Source organism: Rhincodon typus, chromosome 2 (genome assembly GCF_021869965.1).
Source record: "Rhincodon typus isolate 14 chromosome 2, sRhiTyp1.1, whole genome shotgun sequence".
NCBI lineage: Eukaryota > Metazoa > Chordata > Chondrichthyes > Orectolobiformes > Rhincodontidae > Rhincodon > Rhincodon typus.
In genome coordinates, this window is record NC_063333.1 from 34,699,015 (window position 1) to 34,725,841 (window position 26,827).

The 26,827-nt window shown below is 38.8% G+C and overlaps 1 protein-coding gene across 1 annotated transcript in view; it reads right to left on the reverse strand.

Moving 5' to 3' along the window:
* LOC109913470 (ras-related protein Rab-18) overlaps window positions 1-26,827 on the reverse strand; it is a 38,463-nt gene that overhangs the window by 3,792 nt on the left and 7,844 nt on the right. The window contains exons 3-5 of the mRNA XM_020512985.2: window positions 21,380-21,441; window positions 2,595-2,667; window positions 2,261-2,379 (exon numbers count right to left, since the gene is read on the reverse strand). Coding sequence (XP_020368574.2) covers window positions 2,261-2,379; window positions 2,595-2,667; window positions 21,380-21,441 — 254 coding nt within the window. The remainder of the gene's footprint in view (window positions 1-2,260; window positions 2,380-2,594; window positions 2,668-21,379; window positions 21,442-26,827) is intronic.

The window sequence follows — 26,827 nt, forward strand, 5'->3', positions numbered from 1 at the left end:
CACAGTTAACGTTTCAGGTCTGGTGACCCTTCCTCAGAACTCAGAACTCCATTCTGAGGAAGGGTCACCGGACCTGAAACGTTAACTGTGCTTTTTTCCTTCACAGAGCTTCTCCAGCAACTTTGTTTTTGTTCCTGATTTACAGCATCCGCAGTTCTTTCAGGTTTTATATTGTATATCATAACGTCTCTGAACAGGTTGATTAGGAAAATACTTAGAGCACACAGTCAGGAAATGCCACAGGGATAGTTTATAAAGAGACGACCTTGAAATCAGCCTCTCTGATTGCTAGCATACAAGCACTTGATCCACATATATAAAAGTCCTTTGATATTTTGAAGAGTAAAATGGATTAACAATTCAAAAGGCATTTCACATATTAAAATTGGTGTACAAGAATGTAATTTTAATATGCGCCTAATTTGGTATAAATTTGCCTGGTTTGGTAGACACTTGAAAGAAAACAAGAAAACAAAGCGCGAAATTATCTTGAGTTCCAACGGAAGACACAGAAATGTCAATGATTGCCACATAAAATGAAATATTTTGGAGTAATATTCCACCGAATGAGACAAATCACACTTCTTAATAACTTTTGATGGACACGTGTACGAAAGTGATCACAACAGATTTTGTGGAAGATCTTAAGCAGAAGCATTTATTTTTATAATGCTCAATAGCTTCAAAGTTGGATCTCCAAAGCGTTGGTATTCCTGGCATTAGCAGTTTAAAAATCACTGTTTTGTTCAAAGACTCACAACATTAACAAACTCAATGGAACAGGTGTTTAGCTACAATGTAGAAACAATTAAATTCCAAGTGCAGTGCTCAGCTTGGGCTATCACAATACAGAAGATTGTTTTATAAAACAGTGTGCCTGTTCTGGCAGGCTGTAAAAATGCAACAGTACAAATCTATTGAATTAAAATAAAAATGAAATGCAGGAAAACTAAAATTTTGGAAATAAACTGTTCCTCATAAAAATATTAGTCTCTTTCTCCTGTCAGCTGCTGCTGCATATTTCTAGCATTTTGATCTCAGTTCAAAATTAAAGAATCATCTATTAGTAATTTTAGGTTTTTCAAACTAAAAAGACAACAATAAGCAGCCATTTAAAATTTTGAGGGAGGAGCACAATTTATATGGTTTATATAAATCAATAATAGCATACTTTAAAACATTACATATATTTTTTCAATACTGGAGAGATTTTACTCATTAAGTTTGAACTTGAACCTGAACCTGATAAGAATGTCTGAGGTAAAAGATCACTGGATAATATTCTGAGCTAAGATTGTGCAAATTGAAGCAATGTTCTTTACGATAATTCAATTACATTCTAGTTTTCAAAGACAGACACCAATATGTAGGCATTTAAAATGATTAAGATTAATTTGAAGGCAGTTGAAACAAACAATATTTCAAAAGAACACAATGTGATTAGGATGTAGCTAATTACCATTAAGGAAGATATGGATACCTGTATTGTGCAAGTGCTCTTATTTTTAAGACTATTAAGCAACACCATAAACATTTTAACTGGTGTAGGAGAATTCAAAAGATTAAAAGAATTGCGAAGTACCACCATGCTGATTTGCAAGGATTAAATTGTCCCAACACAATGACCAATAGTACAAGAAACTATTAGACAAAGTTTGATATAGCATCGTTGGAAGGAAACTTTAAAATATCTATACAGGAATCTATATAGGTCATCAGCAAGCAATAAGACAAGGACCTGCCTTGGGACAGAGCATAAATGAAGGATGAAGTGTGCACACACATACATAAAAGTCCCAATAGCAGTCAGACTCCCAATTATCAGACTAGTCTGGGCTACGGAAATTCCCTGCACGCATCAACAACAAATTCCGAACTGCAGAGAAAAACATCATACTTTTACCTTTCTTTTTCTCTTTTACATTGCAAACATTATACTGTATATTGCTCCATCTACTGGCTTAGCCTTGCAGCATGTTGGAAAAGGCATGATGTGATTAGGCATGCTCAAACAGCCAAGAATTAAACTGAAGTTCTATTCTGTTTTAAATACAAAGTACTCAGCTGCTAATGCTACAAAATTGCCTGAAAATATTTAGGGACAAAGGCCAGGCACTTTAAGAAACAAGTCCCAACTCTACCAATGAAAAGGGTATTTCAGAAACAAGTTGCTTATAAATAATATGTTGGAGAGACAGAACGTATGTAGTACAACAGACTAAAAACAAAAATTTAACAAAATCTAAATTGCATCACTTACTTTATCAATTTTGTTTCCAACTAACATTTTCACAATATCATTTCTTGTGCAATATGTCTCCAGCTCATTCAACCAATTTTCTAATTTTATGAAGGTGTCTCTTCTGGTCACATCATACACTGGAAGAAAAGCATTTCCAAATTTATTAAATGCAAATAGTTTCGTCTTGGGGACAAAGCAATATTCAACGTGATTGCAAATATGACTGCAATATATTTGGTGCCTCATGTCTAAAGCTCCTTTACAGTAGAAAGGTTATATTGCTAAAAAATTTTAAAATTATTACTACATGATGTGTATTAAATCAGACATTTGATATTTAAAATAACTTTACCTAGTATAACACCTTGTGCCCCTCGGTAGTAACTAGGAGTCAAGGTCCTGAACCGCTCCTGGCCAGCAGTGTCCTGAAATTAAAAAACAATGACATCTAATGACAGGCAGTGGGGCCAGGTGGAGTGGAGAGAAAAAAGTTTTGTACTTGTGTTTAGTTGCCTTATTACTTTTCATAGTTGGTTTATGGTATTAGCATTTGGCTAAAGCAGATTAAGCATTAATTATGTGCTCAGTGGAATTTTTGGAAAAGGTAAAACAATACTAAATTTAGGTGTTCGATATTGTATCTTCTGTGAGAGAGAAATATACAATCATATTTCACCCACTAAACTATTTGTAACAAAAGATAGTTGGCACCTCTATATGCTTGAAATCCAATTTGATGTTTGAAATTGTAGGTTTAAATAAGGACTGAAGATAGATGATGGATTGCTTAACAGAACACTTCTGTTAGCTTCAATTTTTAACTACTGGGAGATTTGTCTAAAATACAAAAAATCAGTCTCGCTCACTTCATTATTATTTTCATTTAACATATATGTACTTTGATCCCATTATCACTACCTGAATACATTTGTTATGCTCAAACAGCTGCTCCTTAGTAATCCTGAGCAGTCTATTTCATCCAGTTTAAAAATTTTCATGGAAAGAGTGCCAATTTTAAATGAGACTGTGCCAAACAGATGCAATTTTTCAAAAAGCAACTACTGATAACAGTCCCTAAAAATCCTAGAAAGTGATGCATTAATGTTGCAAGAATGCTTATGAAGGAAACAGACTGATAACACAAATGGGAAGCTTCTTTATTCAGTGGCATGGATTAAAATGGAGAAGAACAACAAATATCATGTGGAAAATTCTGGCAAGAAGAAGTAGATTAAATATGTAATTGTGCTGATGCTAAACTAATTGTATAAGCTTTACCAACTGTAAAGGGTTTTTCATTTATCATTGCTAAATCCAGCATTCTAAAGCCGAGCAGATTCCATTTGTCATGACACTAGCAGCACGAGGGTTTCAGCTAAATGTCAGGGCAACAAAATCCATAATTTGGCTGCAAGCGCCCCCCTATGGCTAAGAACAGCAGTAGCCAAAGTCTTTGGATTTTTTTTGGACAACAACCTTTGTAAAAGTCAAAAATTCTTAAACTATTCCTGAAGATTAAATGCACCCAAGCAGCCAGTAGCATAATTTCAAACATGCCACAGACTGTGATGCCAGATGATCTTATAAAACGAGCTACATTGGTAAGACGACAGATTTTTTAAAAGTGATCTCATGGAATGTTAAGGAGATTAATTGCATAGTGAACGGTCCAAAAGTTTGTCTAAATTGTCAAGAATGAAATGTGAAGTTCAGCCAATCCAAGAATTTTACTTGAAGGATACAGAAGCAATTAAACAAAAAAGGATGGGTGGGACAGGTTTTTCTCAACTCCTTCAATTTTGACAGCAAGAGAGTTCTGATAATGATCCATATGTAACATAACTGATTCCAGAGGGTGAAAAGATTTATAAACAATAAGACATTCTTAGTAGCAAGGAAATCATTACAGCTAAGCTAGTACATATGCCCTTGATTCTAACCATTCCTCAAAATTAGAAACTCTATCTAGATTTAGCAATATTCATAGCAGAAGACATGAATACTTGTACAAGCAGAAGGGTGAACAAAAACCAATTTAATCACATGCTAACTCCAGGGCTGTGAAAGGGTTTCGCTCGTTCTATGAATTATTTGTGGTATACTTGATGGCTTTCAAACCTATCCAAGTGTACAACAAAGCTCAATTTAACAGAACTCTGTTAAGCAAAGATTTAGCAAGAGTGGACTGTGACAAGGGGAACTGCTTCAATTGCCTCTGAACTTTTGTGCTTTCTAATGAATGGTAATCTCAAATTTTAACTCTCTCTCCACGGATAATACCTGTCCTGCTGATTATTAACTGCACGTTTTGCTTTTATTTCCAGCTTTCACAGAATTTTATTTTTGTACTTCTAGATATTGTCTTTGATGAGCTTCTATCTGAAAGAAATCATTCTGGCAGTTTATTCAGATCATTTAAAAGGTAGGGAAACTTCTCAGTACGCAATTTCAGGTAATGCAAATTCCTTAACTGGCAAGAATTTGTTTGTATTATAAATTAGGTTTACCACATACTTGCAAAGGCCTTTCATTTTAGGATTTGTACTTTGCTGAATGCTCTGGTGGCATCAGGATCTCCAATGACGATTTGGTAAATCTCGATCCAACCCATACTAAAACCAAATCAGGTAGCATCCTGGCACAGAGTTAAACACTGGGTTTGCACTAAATTTTCCCTCATTCAGACATTACTTATTTGGCACAAACGAACAGGTACAGTTGGTAATCAGTAGGTATTCATTGGATCTATTAATGTCGGAAAACCCAGCTCAGTAAATGTTTTAAAAGGACAAAGAAAGAAGTTTGAGGTAACTAAAGCATTGCCAAAGACAGGCTAAAATAAACATTTGGCCACTCTAGACTGAATGAATTTTGCATACTCCCACATTTACACTCTTCAACAATCTCCCTTTCACTACATCTTTATAATAACACTAAATTCTGCTCATGTGAAAACATCAAAAAAAAAAACTTAGCTGTTCATCACATCTGACCTGTTCTTGCAGCATTTATATGGCTATTTCAGTTCAGTTTCTGGTCAATGGTAAACCCCAGGATGTCAACAGTGGAGGATTTGGTGATCGTAGTGTCAATGACTGTCAAGGAGCAATTCCTATACTCTCTGACGTTGGAGATGGCCATTACCTAGCACTTGTGTTGTGCAAACATTGCCACTTGACAGCCTAAGCCTGGATATTGTTCAGGTCATACACCATATAGACACTTACTGCTTCAGTCTGAGGAATGGAGAATGGTGTTGAACACTGCGCAATCAGCAAGCATCTCCACTTTTGATGTTACAATGCAGGGAAGGCCATTGATGAAACAGCTGAAGATGGTTGGGCTTAGGACACAGCTTTGAGGAACCCCTGCAGTGATATCCTGAAGTTGAGATGGCTGACTTCCAAAAGTAATTTCCTAATCATTCCAATGAAATTGGATTTAAACTATTGCAAACTTCTTTGCATTGATAAGTCACCATTAGCTGCTAATTTAGTTTTAGTGCTCTCCAACGTACCTGTAGCCCGATCTGCTTCAGAAGACTGTGCATTCTGACAACAACGTGTGTTAAAGGATCAAATTTGGTGCTAAGCTTTATCACTGCACAATACAAGGCGTAACAAGTTTGTGTCACCTCGTCTAAACCTATTCTTATACTGGTTTCTCATACTATTTATATCTCTCTTTTTTTTAAAAAAAAAGCATTCTTGGGAAGTTTTATCAAAAAAAATGTTAGTGAGCTTTACTTGTGAAACACTGCAGTCAGTATGGTCAGAGTACTTCCACAATGATGGAATGTAAGAATTTCCAAGATTTTGAGCCAGCACTAAAGAGCAGTACATGCCCAAGACAGGATAGTATGTAACTTGGAGGTGAAGGTGTTCCCATGCAGCTTCCCTACCCTACCCTTGTCCTTCGAGTTGCTGTTGGTTCTGAATTCATGAGATGCTACTGAAGAGGTCTAGGCTGCAGTGCATCCTGCAGACATACACAGTAACCAAGACCACTGCGGCCAGTGGTGGAGGACGTGGTTAGTTAAATTAATGGACCAGTCACCTATCAAGACACCTGATGTGTCCTGGATGGTGAATTCTTTGATTGTGGTTGAAATTGCACCTGTACCTACAGAAGCAGAGAATGTATGGTCACACTTCTAATTTGTGCCCTGTAGGTGGAGTCAGTTTTTTGGGAGTGGTTGGGGTCAGATGCTGACTCATTCCTGCAAAATATCAATTCTTGACACAAATGTAGGACCTATTCCATACATGTGATTGGTCCTGTTGAATTTCTGGTCAATAGTGACTCACCAGCATGTTGAAAGTGGGTCAGTTTGCAATTATCACTACACATCAACAGAAGTGTTCAAGATCTCTCTTGCTGGAAATGGTCATTACCTGGCAGCACAAGTGTTATTTTCCACTTTTTAACCCAGCCTGACGCTGCCCAAAAGTTGCAGACTGTGGGCATAGACTGCTACATTATCTGTTTAATTGAAAATGATAGTGAACTGTGATCATTAACCAACAGTTCCATTTCGGGCCTTATGATGTACAGAAAATCACTGATGAAATAGCTGATGACATTGCTTTGAGAAACTGTGCAGTGACGTCAAGGCACTGAAACAATTGGCCACTCCACAACCATCCTTCCTGTGTCCCAGGAATGATTCCAGTCACTTCATAGTGTATCCTCAATTTACATCATCTTCTGTTTAAGAACTCTTCTCAATATCACATTTGGTTAAGTGCCTTGATGCAAAGCATCTTGTTTCATCTCTGGAATGTGCCTTGCATAATGAATCCCAAATCAAACATTGGTGAGCAAGTGCTATTTATTTTAAAATAATTTATTCATTTTGCTTCAACCTTTTGTGGCGGACAATGTCAAATTCAAATCAGAACCATTCATATTGCAAACATCAGAAATTATCCCTTAACCTCATTGGCTGTATGAAAAACAAACTTGATTCACAAATACAATTCTTCCTCTTTATTCTATATCAAATACTTTTTTTTATTATTAATTAGTTTCCTATAATGGGACACTAGAGCCACATAACCATGGCACAAAGGTCTTTTATATATTTAGGCTTCCTGTGCCTCTAAACACAAAACAAGGCTAGCACAAACTAGTCTGACATCCTACTGCAGTACTAAATATGCTGTACAATCCGAATTAAATCTTAAACAGAAGCCTCGTCTACTCTCTCAGATGCACACAAAAGATTCCATTATGCTACTGTGAGCAGTGAGTTCTCCCAGTCTCCGGACCAAAATTTATCCCTCACTTGTAAGACGAAATCAAATTATCAGGTGTCACGCTGCTGTTTGAGACTGCGAGAAAATTTGCCAACATTGTACATTTCTTCAAAAGTAATTTTTGAGCAATACAGACCTGAATTGTTTATTTTACAAACAGTAGCCAAGCCATGATTTACAAAATGATTTTTCGTACATTCCATTCTGCATTACTACCTTGCACATGGCTGCTAATCTTCCCAACTGGTTGCTGTTAACCCCCAAGGACCAGTCATGTAAAAGGTAGGTAGCAATAAAATGGAATACCAAGATGGAGCACAAGACCAATTCAACTCTCATTCAACAAATAGGCTCCTTTGCCATAACGAGATATTTTCATCCTTGCAATGGTCAAAAAGACATATGGCATAGGAGCAGAATTACGGTATTCATACCATCAAGTCTGTTCAATTTTTAGTGAAATCATGGCTGACATGATAATCCCCAATTCCACTTTCCTATCTCTTCCTCTAACTGTTAATTCCTTACTAATTAAAACAAAATACAAGCCTTGAATATTCTTAATCACCCAGCTACTACAGCCCTTTACGGCAAGGAATTCCAGAGATTTGTCAACTTCTAAAAAGCAAGTCTTCCATATCTGTGTCTTAAATGGTTTGATCCCTTACCAAGATCATGCCCAGTCGTCCTTCCACAAAGGGAAAACAACCTCTCCACATCTAACCTGTCAAAACCTCTAAAATTCCAATATATTTCAATAAGTGTCTCTCACGCCTCTAAAATCCAATGATGACAGGCCCAACCTACTCAACATCTCCTCAGCAGATAATCCACCAAAGTATGGGATCGACCTGGTGAACTGCCTCCAATGGACAAGAGGATAAAAATTACTCTTTATCCTAGGTGTGGCCTGACCAGTGCCTTCTACACTAGTATCAAGACTTACCGGTTTTATAATTCACTCCCATTGAATTAAGGGTCACCATTCTATTCGACTTTCCTATTACCTGCTGATTTGAACACTAGCTTTTTGAGATTTATATACAAAGGACCCCAAATCCCTCTGTACTGCAGCTTTCTGCGGTCTTTCTCTATTTAAATAATGTTCAGCTCTTCTTTTCTTCATGTCAAAGAGCATAATCTCACATTTTTTTCACCGAATATTCTATCTGCCTAGTTTCTGCCACTCACTTAGCGTGTCTTGATCCTTCTGTATACTGTGTCATCCTCATCCCTTGCCTTCCCACCCATTTTATATGTCATCCTCAAATGTGGCGATAGTAGTTTTATTTCCCTTATGATTAATACAGTGTGATGCAAGGTAAGAGATATCCTTTATTTTGGAGTTTGGAGTTTGGATTTTCAACAAATGTAATATAGTTTTGGTGTATGTCTGAAGGGGTTTAAATAATTAACTTGTAAGTATTTCTGTAGCTATGGTGATTTCTTAAAAAAAGAATCAGTCAACAAAAGAGAGCTGGAGGAGTCCGACAGAAATTTGTTTACGTGGGGATAGTTGACAAGCAAAGTGAACAGCGTAGTGATGATGCATTCAAATAAAAGATCCTGGAATTCTTTTGGAATTAGGGGAAACACCCATTGCTTAGAAAAATGCTTCTGGGTTTCTGTTTAGCAGTTTTGCAGAAGTATTGGCTGAAACTGGATGTGTTATTTAGTTGTTCTTTACCAAAGGAGATGTTTTTGAACTGTTAAGAAATAAATTACCTCAGTGTAAGCAGTTTAAATAGTTCCAGACCAGACATATTTTGTTACAACCAAGGAGGAATTATTTGAAGCTGAGAATGTCTAAACTCAGTTGCATCAAGGCTCTAGAAAAAGGCCATCAACTTCTCACAACTAGGAATTGAAGCCAAAGTTAAATTAAGCCTTAAAAATTGTGAAAAACATGGGAATTTTCTCTGGTGTGCAGTGTTTTTGAGATCAACAGGATTGTATTTTACCACGTGCTTCAAAATCTTAATAGCGTTACATGTAAACAGTCTGATTTATTATACTTTTGCAAAATAAATTTGTTCTGTTACAACCAAATCTGCAGCATTACAGGCTTGTGTTTGAGTAAAACCAAGCAAAATAACAAAATATGATCTATCAAGCCAAATTCCACTCTTGGATCTACTTGTTCAGTAACAAGAAACTGGGGATCACAACAATATATCGTAAATAACTGTGGCCCCAGCACTGATTCCCTCCCTTGGCACTCTACTAGTTATAAGATGCCATTGTGCAAATACCCCTTTTATCATAACTCTGTTTACTAATAGCTAATTTTCTATCCATGCTAGTATACTACCCCCAAAACTGTGGGTTCTTACTTTATTAAGCAGTCTTATGTACACTACCTTATCCATTGATTTTTGGAAATCCTAATATATTACAGCTGATTCCCTTTTATCTATCTTGCTTGGTGGTACCTCAACAAAATGTCAATAAATTAGTTAAGCATTTCTCCTTCGTGAAACCATACTGACTCTAGTAGACTATGTTATGGATCTCTAAATGCTTTGCTGTTACACTGGGAAGTTAGAGTCTACTATAAACAATTTCTTCTGCTAGCTTAACATCTGAAAAGGCATAGAAGTACAGCATCAGGTTATAACACATCAAGTTGAGATTGCATGTGAAGTCCATACATGACAGAAACATGATTCAAATGTTAAAGGCGCAAACAAAAACACCATGCTGCACATGAAAAACATGAAGATTCAGATCGTCAAAAACTAACAAAGTAACTTTAATTTATCATTTTCTTGCACTAAAATAATTGTCTCAAAGACAAATTCTAATCACGTAGTCAAACATAGATAAAATATCATTGCAGAGAATTTTTTCCCCTATTCATTTGAAGTTCCAATATCCTGCCTGATATTTGCTCAATTGTTAAATATCACATACATACGTAGACATATGCATCTCCACGCAAGCATGCACACATGTATATAAATAACTATCACCATAAATTCTTAAACTCAATCAGGACACATTACATTTCCCACTAAGCTATGAAAATCACTTCCATTTGTGAGGCTTTTTATTTAATCATTTTTGTATCAGACAATATGGTGGACAGAATCACTCTTTAGCCTCCAAACCTTGTTAAAATATATTTCACATGCTGCATTGTGAAGCCACAGAAATAATTCACAAATCTGTGAAACATTGAAATAACTAGTTTCTGGGGACCATTATTTACTATATGACTGATGCAATTTTTGCAATGTTGTTAAACAGTCCAAATATAAAACTATTCATGAGAATTGAATATTTTAACTACAATACTCAGATGAGCAGATATTGATATTAGCAAAATAATGATATTCAGTGTTTATTGATAACATCTGAACTGTACTGTACTGTAAACTGTGCAAAAGATTTCCACTTGCTATTTCAAAAATACATTTTGCAGCATAAGGATCAATCACCACTTTTTTTTCCTTTTACAGTCATAGCATACAACGTTTACAGATGCAAATATTTACTGCTGAATACGAACCATTTTGTATGGGCTTGTCAAACTAAATAAAAGGTATTAGAAAAATCTCAAGTCAAGAAACAGTCACAATTTGTGCCTAAAAAACTGAAATGTCATAAATTATAGATATGTGCTGTTTTAGTCAATTAAGTTAGAAGCTTCCGTTCTGAGGAAGGGTCACTGGACCCGAAACGTTGAATGATTTTTTTTCTTCACAGATGCTGCCAGACCTGCTGAGCTTTTCCAGCAACTTCTGTTTTTGTTCCTAATTTGCAGCATCCACAGTTCTTTCTGTTTTTATTAAGCTTAGATTTTTATGTTTGCATACAGAACTGATTCCAAGCTTCACAATTGACCACACTGAGCATTAAAATTCTTTCAGTTTAGCACGCAAAGTTCACAACTGTACTAAGGTGTTCATGGTTTAAGGGCAAAATATTATTGTCTGTGGAATTATAATAGGCCATAACTTCAGAGAAATGGGGAACAAAAAAAATTGGCAGAAAAATAGGTAAACCAATCATGCATTTTGCTACACATTTAGCCAGAGTCATATCCAAATAAATAAAATTTAGGAATGATAATTTTTCTATGTTTACAGACAAAATATTTATACAGAAAAACTGCAACGGCAGATCAAACCAAGACACCCTAACTTCCGAGATAACAAGGTGTAGAGCTGGATGAACACAGCAGGCCAAGCAGCATCAGAGGAGCAGGAAGGCTGATGTTTCGGGCCTAGGCCCTTCTTCAGAAATGCGGGAGGGGAAGGGGGTTCTGAAATAAATAGGGAGAGAGGGGGAGGCGGATAGAAGATGGATAGAGGAGAAGATAGGTGGAGAGGAGATGGACCAGTCAAAGAGGCGGGGATGGAGCCAGTAAAGGTGAGTGTAGGTGGGGAGGTAGGGAGGGGATAGGTCAGTCCAGGGAGGACGGACAGGTCAAGGGGGCGGGATGAGGCTAGCAGGTAGGAGATGGGGGTGGGGCTTGAGGTGGGAGGAGGGGATAGGTGGGAGGAAGAACAGGTTAGGGAGGCGGGAACGAGCTGGGCTGGTTTTGGGATGCGGTAGGGGGAGGGGAGATTTTGAAGCTTGTGAAGTCCACATTGATACCATTGGGCTGCAGGGTTCCCAAGCGGAATATGAGTTGCTGTTCCTGCAACCTTCGGGTGGCATCGTTGTGGCACTGCAGGAGGCCCAGGATGGACATGTCGTCTGAGGAATGGGAGGGGGAGTTGAAATGGTTCGCGACTGGGAGGTGCAGTTGTTTAGTGCAAACCGAGCGCAAGTGTTCCGCAAAGCGGTCCCCAAGCCTCCGCTTGGTTTCCCCGATGTACAGGAGGCAACAACGGGAACAGCGGATGCAGTATACCACATGAGCAGAAGTGCAGGAGAACATCTGCTTGATGTGGAAAGTCTTGGGGCCTGGGATGGCTGTGAGGGGAGAGGTGTAGGGGCAGGTGTAGCACTTCCTGCGATTGCAGGGAAAAGTGCCGGGTGTGGTGAGGCTGGAGGGAAGTGTGGAGCGGACAAGGGAGTCCCGGAGAGAGTGGTCCGTCCGGAAAGCAGATAAGGATGGGGAGGCAAAAATGTCTTCAGTGGTGGGGTCAGATTGCAGATGGCGGAAGTGTCAGAGGATGATGCGTTGGATTGGGAGGTTGGTGGGGTGGTACGTGAGGATGAGGGGGATTCTGTTTTGGTTGTTATTGCGGGGAGTGGGGTGTGAGGGATGAGTTGCAGGAAATGCGGGAGACACAGTCGAGGGCTTTCTCGACCACTGAGGGGGGGGAAAGAGAGTTGCGGTCCTTGAAAAACGAAGACATCTGAGATGTACGGGAGTGGAATGCCTCATCCTGGGAGCAGATGCAGCAGAGGCGAAGGAATTGGGAATAGGGATGGCATTTTTACGGGAAGGTGGGTGGGTGGAGGTGTATTCTAGGTAGCTGTGGGAGTCGGTGGGCTTGAAATGGATATCGGTTTCTAGGTGGTTGCCAGAGGTGGAGACAGAGGGGTCCAGGAAGGAGAGAGAGGTATTAGAGATGGTCCAGGTGAACTTAAGGTTGGGGTGGAAGGTGTTGGTGAAGTGGATGAACTGTTCAAGCTCCTCGTGGGAGCACGAGGCGCCGCCAATACAGTAATCAATGTAACAGAGGAAGAGGTGGGGTTTAGGGCCAGTGTAGGTACGGAAGAGGGATTGTTCCACGCAACCTACGAAGAGGCAGGCATAGCTTGGGCCCATGCGGGTACCCATGGCCACCCCCTTTGTCTGTAGGAAGTGGGAGGAATTGAAAGAGAAGTTGTTGAGGGTGAGGACGAGTTCCGCTAAGCACCTACCTAACTTCTGGTGGTCAATTGAGGTTAAAGTTTTTTTTTTAAAGAAACATCGGAATAGATTTAGACAAATCTAAGCAAGTGTTAAAAGCAAAGTCCCAGAATTCACTTCAACGCTGAAATTAATAATGAACAACATATTTAAAGTGCTGTACTTCCGGACCCTATAATGGTGAATTGATGCCACAATTTTCTGGTTAAGTTTAAAGACAGTGAACAAGTTGGAAAAGGTGAGCCGATGTCTATTTCGGCTCCTTTTGCCAACAACTTTAAAACTTGCATTGTCTGTGTGTAATGTGAAAAGTTGCTTGCAGTTGTTGACATTGTTACTAGTGGTCAAAATTGACTTTCAATTCTCCATAGATTGCCAACACTCAAACCACAATTTTAAATGCACCAAAAAAATCAAACTGGACAAACACACACAGCGTGTGCCGTTAACGTCAGTTTCTAATAGCACTTCCTGCGTTATTTTAAATCTTGTCAACGTCACCATTTGTCGATTGTAAATATACGTGGGGTTACTGTTCATAATTCAGAACATTTCTCTATGGCTTATGATAAATAAGCCTCTGGAACGGAACTGTCTGAATAGGGCTTCTGCTTTAAGAAAAACTAAACAATCAATCGAGCTGCTAGTAGTTACGCTCAAACATTAAATTTTTAACAGAGATCTTTTCTTTTCTGACATTAAACCACATACCTGCAAGGATTGAGAATGCAGTTAATCATTTACCAAACTGTATACATGTATTATTTGCAAAAAGTACATGACCTTTAACACAGCTGCCCAGATGCAAGTCTTGCACTTATGATGTATGTGTACAATCTGACAACCTTGATTTTTGACTCTGTTCTTACTCATGTTTCTGAATCAACAACTCCCCAGTCCCAATATATCCACATTCCCCAGTTTGTCATTATCCAAGATGGGAAACTGGGTCAACTGTGAGATTAGAACACTGTGCCCTTTACCCTTTCCATAGGTGTTCTGCCAGAGAACTTAAGTCATGATTCAATAGCTCCCTGTTGGATGACCAGATTCTTGTTTCACGTTACAAATCAAATTGCCATGTTCTTGGAGAATAACCACAAGAAGGGACTTTTGCCAATTTTCTCATGAGAAGAAGCCAAGGTAGTTATTAGAGACAATATTACATCTCCAGAAAGAAATTGAAAGCCTTGGCCTCCTGAAAAATTCTGGAGGAAAGGACTCAACAGCTGGAGTCACCAAGAGTTCATATTACTGAATTCAAGGCTCAAATGAAGTGATACTCTCCTGATCATACAGTTCACAATATTGATTGTTACGAACACATAGACAAGGCAAAATATTTTCTGGCAGATACATAGTGTAAAAAATGAGTTGGGCTACTTCCCTGATGCACTGTTAGGAACATCAATCTACTTCTAAATCCAAGGCAATCTCTCTGGAATTTTAGTAATTCAATTTTGATCTCAGCTAATCTATATCAGGTGCTACAATAGTCATAAATTATTATTCTTAAGTAATTTGAAAAAATGCTGATTGATGCTTGTTGGTTTTTTTCACTGGACAAAGTCCAAAGACTTAAAAGCAGACTGGGCAAGCCCCAGATCCAGAAATATTCCCCATAGTTTATTGTAAGTATTTGCTCCTGAACTGGCTGAGGTACTTGCAAAAAGTGATCCAAAATAGCAGCACTTGTATTATTTGACCCCTATCTGGAGTAGCAATTGCAGCATACATCAAACTCATGGTGGTTGGTCAGTCAGGATCTCCCCTTCTTGAATAGTCCTAAATTTTATTTTCAAAGGGCAACCCCCAAGTCCATTTATAATTATTCATTCTACTTATTTATTATTTAGTGTTAAGAATTAAAAATAAATTGTAAAAGATAATGACAGATACAAAGTAAAGAATACACACTGGAAGGATCAGAGGCAACAATCAGAAAAGAGACTCACTAAGAAAAAAAAAGTCAAGTTCCTTGAGTTTATAAATAGTAAACAACTACTCAAACATTACCACAGTGAAATCAGAACGGATTCAGTGAATGACTGAGGTCTACTCCATTATTCCACTGACATGAACAGAACTTTCAGGTGTTTTCTACTAAGTCTATGTTCTCCCATGGGATGTGACTTGGAGATTACCAGACTCTGCTAATTATCTTACAATCATGGATTGACAAGAAAGTTGATTCTAAATTGCTAATTGAGTTCTGAAAATCATGGAAGAAGTTACAATTTGTTGAACAAACCATCCTCAATTATACCAACACGGTTTTGTGAAGGGTAGGTCGTGCCTCACAAACCTTATTGAGTTCTTTGAGAAGGTGACCAAACAGGTGGATGAGGGTAAAGCGGTTGATGTGGTGTATATGGATTTCAGTAAAGCATTTGATAAGGTTCCCCATGGTAGGCTATTGCAGAAAATACGGAGGCATGGGATTGAGGGTGATTTAGCGGTTTGGATCAGAAATTGGCTAGCTGTAAGAAGACAGAGGGTGGTGGTTGATGGGAAATGTTCATCCTGGAGTTCAGTTACTAGTGGTGTACCTCAAGGATCTGTTTTGGGGCCACTGCTGTTTGTCATTTTTATAAATGACCTGGATGAGGGCATAGAAGGATGGGTTAGTAAATTTGCAGATGACACCAAAGTCGGTGGAGTTGTGGATAGTGCGGAAGGATGTTGCAGGTTACAGAGGGACATAGATAAGCTGCAGAGCTGGGCTGAGGAGGTGGCAAATGGAGTTTAATGCGGAAAAGTGTGAGGTGATTCACTTTGGAAGGAGTAACAGGAATACAGAGTACTGGGCTAATCACTACCAAGATTCTTGGTAGTGTGGATGAGCAGAGAGATCTCGGTGTCCATGTGCATAGATCACTGAAAGTTGCCACCCAGGTTGATAGCGTTGTTAAGAAGCCGTACGACATGTTAGGTTTTATTGGTAGAGGGATTGAGTTTCGGAGCCATGAGGTCATGTTGCAGCTGTACAAAACTCTGGTGCGGCCGCACTTGGAGTATTGCGTACAGTTCTGGTCACTGCATTATAGGAAGGATGTGGAAGCATTGGAAAGGGTGTAGAGGAGATTTACCAGGATGTTGCCTGGTAGGGAGGGAAGGTCTTATGAGGAAAGGCTGAGGGTCTTGAGGCTGTTTTCATTAGAGAGAAGAAGGTTAAGAGGTGACTTGATAGAGACATACAAGATGATCAGAGGATTAGATAGGGTGGACAGTGGGAGCCTTTTTCCTCGGATGGTGACGGCTAGCACGAGGGGACATAGCTTTAAATTGAGGGGTGATAGATATAGGACAGATGTCAGAGGTAGGTTCTATATCCAGAGAGTAGTAAGGGCGTGGAATGCCCTGCCTGCAAAAGTAGTAGACTCGCCAACTTTAAATGGTCATTGGATAAACATATGGATGATAATGGAATAGTTTAGGTTAGATGGGCTTCAGATTGGTTTCACAGGTTGGCGCAACATTGAGGGCCAAAAGGCCTGTACTGCGCTGTAATGTTCTATGTTCTATGTTCTATGTTCAACGTCTTACTGACTCTGAAAACCTAATTTCTTATTTGTGGAAATATCTACCGTGGTTAACAAAATTGACATTTTAAATAAAAAACCCTTTTGAAAAGTCTCCACTTTTATTTTTACTTTAACTCTACCTTAACAGAGCTTATATTTATTTTGCTACCTTAAAGTTATATCAAAAATTAAGGATTTAAGTATTTCTAACTTTGTGCCTTGCTTTGAGGCAGTATTTCAGATTTGATTAGCTGTTTATTCCTGCTGCTGCACACTAAGACGACACCTTGATTTGATATCAAATTTGTCAACTTTGCTCAAGGTCAACGAGGAGCATCCTTGCTTGACAACTGACCACAAAAATCCACATAATTGTGGCATGTAAGATATGGAGTACAATAATGCTATTATAGTGCATTCTTATCTGTAAGCTATTTCTGGTTAGTCAATTGGGGGAAGAATCTTATGGTGGCAAAAGGGATCCTGGTGGCCAGGTAGACCCTCTCGTCACCTTTGTTTGGGGAAGGCCCACCCCAACCTTTGCCAATCAGGCATTCAACAGGTTAACAGCAAGTGTTCTATGGGATGAAGAACTCCAGAGGCAGAAATGCCACCGGGCAGCTGCCAGGCATTCGAGGCTGGCAGCTCTTTGGTATTCAGCAGCGTCATTAGGAAGGCAGTGGCTGGTGTTATCATTTACTAGAGTCTGGCAGTGATGCCAAAAACCAAGTGAAACTAGGGGCATATAATTGTTGTGTGTTAATTAAGTGGTGAGAACTTGACTGGACATTGACAGGGTGAACAAATAATGAACGTTATTGGAATTTTTTTATATGCAAGTTGAAATAAAACTCTGTTCTACAAAAATAAATGTCCGAACTCGATGTCACCAACCTTTAGTCTATGGTTTTAATAGTTGGTGCCAAATGACTACATCCAACAAAGCTCCCGGATCAAGGAATTGAGGTGAGGATCATGGTGAAAGCAGCATGGTCAGGAAGACAGCTGTCAGCATGCACCACCATTCCTGATGCCAGCTCCCTCAATTAGGAACCAAACTCTTTTGAACAAGGTCTCCCCTTTCTGAGGGAAATATGTTCCCTGCATTGTGAGTTTCCCATTTATTGCTGGGTCAACATTAGGCTTCACGAGATGAAGTCCTTAACTGGACATTGATGAGTGAGAGGGAAAGGCTGCAGGATCTCCAAAGGCCACCCTCATGCTTGATTAAAATCTCTCGTTGCCACCAAATGAGCACGAGTGAGAGGAAACAATTTTATCCCATGACTCTGTTGCGACTTGAAAGAGAGGACTGAGGGATATCTTGGTAGAAGATCTCTAAAACAATGAGAGGGTTTGATTAGTAGACGTACAGATAATAATTCCAATTGCAGACAGAGACCAGAACTAGGGGTCATTAATGTAATACAGTCACCAGTAAAGAAAGTAGACCACTTTGTCAAGCGCCTGCGCACGGTTCATGACAAATGACAACACCTTCCTGTCGCGAACCACTTCAACTCCCCCTCCCACTTCCTGGACACGTCCACCCTGGGCCTCCTCCAGTGTCACGACACCACCCAGAAACTGGAGGAACAGCACCTCATATTCTGCCTTGGGAGCCTACAACCCAATGGTCTCAATGTGGACTTTACCAGTTTCAAAATCTCCTCACCCCCAGCCTCATCTCATGACCAACCCTCCCTCTCATCCCCACCTCCTTGACCTGTCCGTCTTCTCTCCCACCTACCCGCTCCTCCCACCTCACTGACCAATCCCCACCACTGCCTACCTGCACTCACCTATCACCATCCCACCTACCTTCCCCAGCCCCACCCCTCCTCTCTTTATTTCAGAGCCCCCTTCCCCCTCCCCTATTTCTGAAGGTCCCGACCCAAAACGTCAGGTTTCCTGCTCCTCTGATACTGCCTGGCCTGCTGTGTTCCTCCAGCTCCAGACTTATCTCTGACTCCAGCATCGGCAGTTCTTACTATCTCTCAGCTCCTATAAAAGCAGTTTCAGTTTATAACCTAACTCTGAAGAACAGGATCTCAAAATTAGTAACCTGCAGTTTACAAACGCAACACAATAATTAATATAATAACAACCAACCAGATTAAAGGAAGGAAGCATTCAGTTACTGCACAGAGGACAGATTTAGGATGTTAGTCATCAACTCAGACAGATCAGATTGAACTGAATACAGAGATCAATATCTTCAAAAGTTAACCAAATCTTTTAAAAAAAAAAAAAAAAGGCTTGATTTTACACACCATCTTTCATAAAGGCCGGAAGTCACAATAGCTTCACAGCCAATAAAGTATTTCTAAGTGCGTCGTTACTGTAGCAACGCAAAAAACGAGAGTCAATTTGCACACAGCAAACTCCTACAAGAAGCAATGTACTAATGATCAGATCATCGGCTCTTGTGATCTGATTCAGGGTTAAATATTGGCCTGGACGCTGAAATAACTCACCTGCTTTCCTTGAAACAGTGCCATTTTACCTTTTATGTCAAGCGAAGCGTCAACTGGAGTCTTGATTTAAAGTCTGACTTAGAGGATACTATCTCCAACAAGTGTGTTTTATTCTCCAGTCTTTCATGGCATGTGAGCATCATCAGAAAAAGCAGCTTTTGAACTTGTTAGCCCAGTTCAGAGGGCAGTCAAGAGTCAATCACATGGCTATGGGTCTAGAGTCACATGAAGGCTAGTCCAAGTAACAATGGCAGGTTTCCTTCCCTAAAAGGGAATTAGTCAGCCAAATGGGTCTTACAACAATAGATAACTGTCTTGCCATGATCACTGACCCTAGATTTCAATTCCAGAGTTATAACTTAATTCAAGTTCCACTGGTCTGAAGGCATTCTCCCCAGAATAGGGCCTTTGGATTACTCGTCCAGTGACATTACCACTATTTCTCCATTTCAGTTGAATGTAATATCCACTCTATGTTGCATTGCTTCACCGTGAATTTTGCATTTAAGTCCTGGTTCAGAACTGTAATGATGTCCCCCACTATATGATTGACTCTGGCATTACTTTGGTTTCCTCTCTCTAGCAACGTATATCTCCATTTAACAGTTCTTCTGACCTAGTGGGAAAAGTGCTACCAACTGAACCACAACTGAGAGAACAGAGGGCTGAATGCTGCCAAAAACTAGCTAAGTATCACTGTTGGGGAGTTTCACGAAACATTTCCCTTCATCATGGGAACTAATTCAGCTTCATGAGCTTTGAACACATCAGCATCATTTCTTTTTACCAGAGACATCCCTTGTGATTGTACAGACATCATTTTGAATGTACAGACATCATTTTGAAGAGATATGCACTCACCTTCTGGAATCCAAGGCTCATTTGGAATGGATTTTTCAGCTAAGACGTCAGCTAATACTTTCTGAAATTTCTCTCTCCTTGGCCTATCTTGGCAGAGTTGCACTTCTATCTACAGAAACACTGGAAGTTTGTGCTTTCTTTTCAAATTAAATGGAACACTTACAACAGACAAGAGTGTGATGAGTTCCAGAGTTGACATAATACTTAGATCTGGAGTGCAGGATGCCTTTCACATTCTGAAATTGTACATGCCTATATTTTTAACCCATCCAATGATGCACCTTTGGTTCAGAATCACCATGAGATCCGTATGATGTTAGGGCATGACAACAACAAATTGTCATGGCTATACTCAAACTGTCCTGCTTGATAATAAAAGGCATTAGATATTTTTACTTGCAGTTTCTCATGTTGCTTTAGTTTTACCACAGTACGTTTACTATTATGAAAATAAAAACAAAGTACTGTGAATGCTGGAGATCTGAAATAAAAATAGAAAGTGCACGAGAAACTCAGCAGGCCTGGCAAGATCTGTGGAGCAAGACACAGCATTAATATCCAGTCTGATACGACTGAGTCCGACAGACCGAACCATTGCGAAAAATTCATTGCTCTCGAAACATTATCTCTATTTCTCTCTCCAAAGATGCGGCCAGATGCAAGTTTCTCTAGCACTTTGTCATTATAATGTTGCTGCAAGTAGTCACTGTATACATAAATCTCTCACTATGTTAAGCCTAAACAATGTTTAAAGTCAAATCAGAAAGAAACAGGAAAAACGCTACAGCTAGTGTTGCTTTTTGAAACAGATACAGTAGTAAGCGAAATTTCAAAGCACTGCCTTGAATCAATTGAAGATAAATAATGAACAAAATAGGACTGTGATAAATGAATTACAAATATTGCACAATTGATTTGTTAGAAGTCAAGCAGCTTAGAAGAAAATAAAGTTACCAGAATACATTCATCGCATTAACAAATAGACTGAAACCAGGAATTGCAGCATATTTAGGGCAGAACTGTTGGCACTGAAAATTAATTTGCAGCAATGCTGCTGCCTTTATGGACAAGTCTATACAATTATATGGCATAATTTTATCCAGGCCTGAGATTCCTCCTTCAGAACTTCAAACTGGGTTAACGTGTAGTCAAATAAAGTGCAAACTAAAGACATCTCTTTTTAGAGATAATTTGTTTTGACTCACCCATATTGCAAGTTTTGCTTTATTTCCATCAACTGCAATCGTTTTCACTTTGAAGTCAACACCTGCAAAAAAAAACAGTATATATAATTTATTTTAATTCTGAAGTTAATATGTATCATGTATCACTCAGTATGTATCATGATCAATCCCAGTGTATTACAGACAAACATATGAAATAGGTGTAGAAGCAGAATTTTAAAATTGAGGCATTATTTAAACTTGAGTCAATGGAAGATCATAAGCATAGGGATAATGAACAAATTGATCTTGGTAGGAGTTAGGATATAGGCAGCAACACTAGAACAATCAGGTCCTCAAACAATAGAGGTATAGATTAGAGCTTTTACAGTAGGAAGGAGAATAGGAGTAGAGTGATATTAAAAAAGTGGAAACAGGTAGAGAAAGGCACAAAATCTATGGCAGGAAAAGGAGTTTGTAGCAGGGAATCAAAGACAATGGGTTCAGTTTTCTCAACACTTAGGATGAAGATGCTGAGAAAATTCTTTCTTTGCACTTTGTGGAAAGTAGTTTTGCATGCTATCCAGGCAAATCATACCTTGCATTAGTACAACACGGCAATAGAACAGAATGCAGAACATAGTGCTATAGCTACAGAGAAGGTGCAGAGAAAGATGAACTCTAATTCATGAGAGGTCTATTCAAAAATCTAATAACGGCAGGGAAGCAGCTGTTTTTCAAATCAATTGGTACATATTTTCAAACTTCTGTGTCTTCTGCTCAATGGAAGAGGGTGAAAGAGAGTATAACCAGGGTGAGAAGGGTCTTCAATTATGTTGGCTGCTTTCCCAAAGCAGTGGGAAATATTGAGAGTCAATAGTTGGGTTGTGCGACCGATTGGGCTGCATTCATAACTTTAATTTCTTGTGGTCTTGGGCACAGCAGTTGCCATACCAAGCAGTCATGCATCTGGATAGGATGATTTCTATGGTGCATCTATAAAAATTGGCAAGAGTCATTGTGGATATGCCGAATTTCTTTAGTCTTTGAGGGAGTAGAGGTGTTGGTGTACTTTCGTGACCGTTGTGTCAAGGTGTTTGGACCAGGACAGATTGTTGGTGATATTTACTCCTAGGAACTTGAAACTCTCGACCACCTCCACCTCAGCACTATTGATATAGATGGGGGCATGTCTTCCACTCTGCTTCCTGAAGTCGATGACCACCTTCTTTGTTTAGCTCACATTCAGGGAGAGATTGTTGTCTTTACACCATGCCACTAAGCTCTCTATCTCTTCCCTGCAGTCTCACTCGTTGACGCTTAAGATCTGAACCAGTGTGGTGGTGTCATCAGCAAATTTGTAAATGGAGTTAGAGCTGAATTTAGCCACATCGTCATGAGTGTAAAAGGAGTATAGTAAGGGGCTGAGTACGCAGCCTTGAGGGGCACCAGTGTTGAGGATTATTGTGGAGGAAGTGTTGTTGCCTATGCTTACTGATGGTGGTCTATGGGTCAGGGAAGTTGAGGATCCAGTTGCATGGGGGAGCAGAGTCCCAAGTCTCGGATTGTAGAGAGGAATTTTTTCAGGTTTGAGGATAATTTTGCATCCAAATTATCGAAAACAGATTTTTCAGATACAAATGAATAGGCATCCATTGCTCTAAGATCATCTCATTATCATAGACTCAAGGTGCAGATTTGGATGCCTGAAAGGTACAAGTAGTGGGAGGAAAAATTGTCTTTGAAGCTTAGAGATGGAAAGAATTAAAACCGAGCTTCAAGTTATTGAAGAATTAGGTCACAGAAACTCATCTGGCTTACTAACGATCTTTAGGGAAGGAAATCTACCATCCTTAACTGGTATGGCCCATACATAACTCCAGACCCACAGCAATGGGACTGATTCTTAACTGCCCCTAGGGCAATTATGAATGGGCAATAAACGCTGACCTGGACAGCAACGCCCACATCGCATGAACAAATATTTAAACAAATGTCAGGCCACATATGTGCACCAGCAGTAAACTTGCCTTGAAAACGTGGGGGTCCTTATGAACAAAAACTGACACTTCTAAGCGTATATCAAATTTGATAATAAATTTAATAATGACAAAATCAAGTAAAGTTTTAGAGAGAAACAAAAAAAATGAATGTGAAAGATTGAGAAAGTATATGAAGGCGGGCAGAGACCATTAACAGAATTAATAAATGATCTTATAAAGATCTTATAAATAACAAAATAATAAATGGTAATCATAATGGGAGAAAAAGAAATATCCCCATGAAGGCTGAAGCAATAAAAAAAATTGAATAGTTATCTTAATTTTTTCATGGATGTGGATTCACTGGCAACATCACCATTTATTGCCTGTCAATATGTCCTTTTGAGAAGGTTACAATGAGTCCAAGCAGATGCTCATGGAGATAAAAGCGCGCAAAAGCAGAAGAAGCCAAGACTTAATAGTTATTTTTGACTGTACAATTGATAACTAAAGGCATCATGCCAGCCTAGGCCTTACACTAATTCCATGTAAAACAATGCAATTAATTGTCAAGGGCAAATGTGAGAATTATCTGTACAACAATAATCTGATTCACAGCAGTCAGTAATTCATTCAGAGTTGAAAATTGTGCTTAATGGTCATCTCAACTGCTCTTGGGTCTGTTACAATCCAAGTGGACAGACCTTCTGGTTTAGCTCAATTTCCAAATGCATTGTTTTAAAAATAAAGTTCAACATAGAAGTCTACTACAGGGGGAAGTGTGACATTGTGACGTGACTGGATTAGTAATCCTGAGGTCTAGGTTAATGCTTTTGGATCAAGGACTCAAATTCCACCATGGCACACCCTATGAATTAATAGAACAAATAAATAAATAGGAATGACTGTGCATAAGTTTACATCCACTATTTTGAATTCTTAACAAGTAGCTTGATACCAAAATTTGCAGACGATAGCACTAGGGAGTATAAAATAACATTAGAAAACACACAGACTGCGCAGTTAAGTAGCAAATCAAATTTAACATAGATAAATTAAAGTTACGAGCTTTGGTGGGAATAATAGAAACATTATCTACAATTTAACAATTAAAAAACTAAATGGAGTAGAAGGGCAAAGGGATCGAGGGATATAAATATACAAATGAAGTCATTAGTAATGTTAGAAAAAATCCCTAGGTTGTTTAAGCAAAAACTGTGATGTCAAAGTTATAAAGAACCCTGGTCAGACTGCACTTCAAGTACAATGCATATTCTGGACTCTATATTGTAAAAACGGCATTGAAGAACAGGAGTAAATGCATGAAAGATCTACAAGGATGGTACCAGAATTGCGTCTCAATTGTTATCCGGAAAAGTTGGATTGTTGCCTTTTGTGAAGAGACGATTTAAATGCGACATAATAGGGTCATAAATGGTTTGGATAGGGTGCACATGGAGAGAATGATTCCATTTATTGCAGAATCATAACTAGGAACCATAAATACAATATAGTTGCTAATAAATGAAACAGAGAAATAAGGAACAAACTATTTACTCGGAGAAAGGCTCCAAATTCTAACCTATCATCATAGGAAGTACTTGGTGCAAATAGTTTAGATATTTTAGAAAGGAAACCAAATGACAAGGAGAGAAAAGGGAATAGCTAGATATGCTGGGAGGCTAGAAATGGGCGGAGATTCACTAGGGGTTTAAATGCAGAACAGAATTGCGCCAAGTGGCCTGTTTCCATGATGTATATTCTATGTAATCCTTTGTAAACCCAAAGCTTTTGGGATGGAAAGTACAGCCTGAGAATAGTTAAGAAACTGCACAAAGTACATCTGACAAAGCAAAACGTTTCCTATTCACTGATTCATCAATCATTAAACACTATTTACTTCTCAAATGCGAGCTAAAATATTATAGCCCTCAAAAGAAAGTTGCGCTAAAGTTAGGGGAGGGTTGACATAGTGGTAATATCACTGGTCTAGTAATCCTAACTTCAGAACATTGACATGAAGTTCTGGGGTTTGAATCCCACTGTAGCAAATTTGAATCCAATAAAAAATGCAGTCCAATGGCAATCACCACTGTTGATTGTACAAAAATCCATTTGTCCTTGAAGGAAGGAAATCTACCATTCTTCCGTGGTCTGGCCCAGGTACGACTCCTGTCCCACTGCAACGTGGTCAACTCTTAACTGCACCGTGAGCATTTAGGATCAATAATAAATGCTGGCCTGGCCAGCAATGCCCAAATTCAATGAAAGAATTAAAACAACAATGACATTTTTCTCAAAATTTTAAAGAAAAAACCAGTCACAAGAAATTAATTGTCAAATTTCTCTTCATAAATTATTTCCTTCTCAAAGCTGTGTATTTGCAATTGGATCATCTCCGCAAACTATGAAAACTGATATTCAATGCTTTGAATACAAAACTGGTTAGTAAAACACTTACTGCCTGCCCAAAGAACTTGATGAGAACAATGACAAATACTTTAGACATTTCAGTAACACAGCCAGTTTAAAAAAAGTTCAGATAATTAAATTATTGGCTAGATGCAGCAACATGGTATTTATGATTCCAAATTAACTACCTATAGGTCATGAATGTTCTTCCACCATGGCAATTTGTGAAATTAATTTCAATAAATGTGGTAATTTGAGGAATAGGATGGTGAATGGAAAAGTGTCATGAAAATTGACAGATTATAACAAGTTTACAACAGATTCATTAGTAGAAAGAAACCTACTACTGTCCGTGACTACAGGCCTACATAGTATGGTTAACTCCAAATGCAACATGGGAAACTAGGAATGGAAACTAGGAAAGGCTGTTTAGCATGGGCCCTCGAGCCCTAGAACAAATATTTTAAAAAGTGCATTAAACACACAGCTCAGTAAATTTACCTTATTTAATAAAGATCACTGCGGCATCGTTGTGCTCAAATAATCTGGGAAGCCAGTAATTGGAAATGAAACATGATGGGACATTTCAATATTAAACATTCCTAGGTTAGATAAAGAAAGGTTAAAATAATTGATTCTGCTGGACGCATTTTAAACACAAATTAGAAGACTCTTTCAACTGTACAACTATTTTTTTTGCTTAGCATATCAGCAATTGTCTGAATGAGGTTGACAGTTTGTCTTTTAGTGCCAAAGTTATTTGAAGTAAACCTCAAACACTATGCTCAGAGCTGGGATGAAGCTGCAGACTTTTTCACTTATTATGTCTACAGAGGGAAATTAATTCCTTCAGTCTGGGTCAAAGTTGCAGATAGGGTTGCAATAGATCTGTTGCACTTAGAGGTTCGTTGATTCACTTACCTGCCTTGATATAAGCTGAGCTGTTAGTTTCAAGGCACTTAGCTCATTTTCAAATTAGAGTAAATGTGACTCTACATGACAATAACATGAACTTAAGAGTGTTTCACAAAAGGAGATTTACAAAACAGATAAGGGAAGAAAAAGCATGCTAAATGGGAACTGAGAGGAGGGGAGG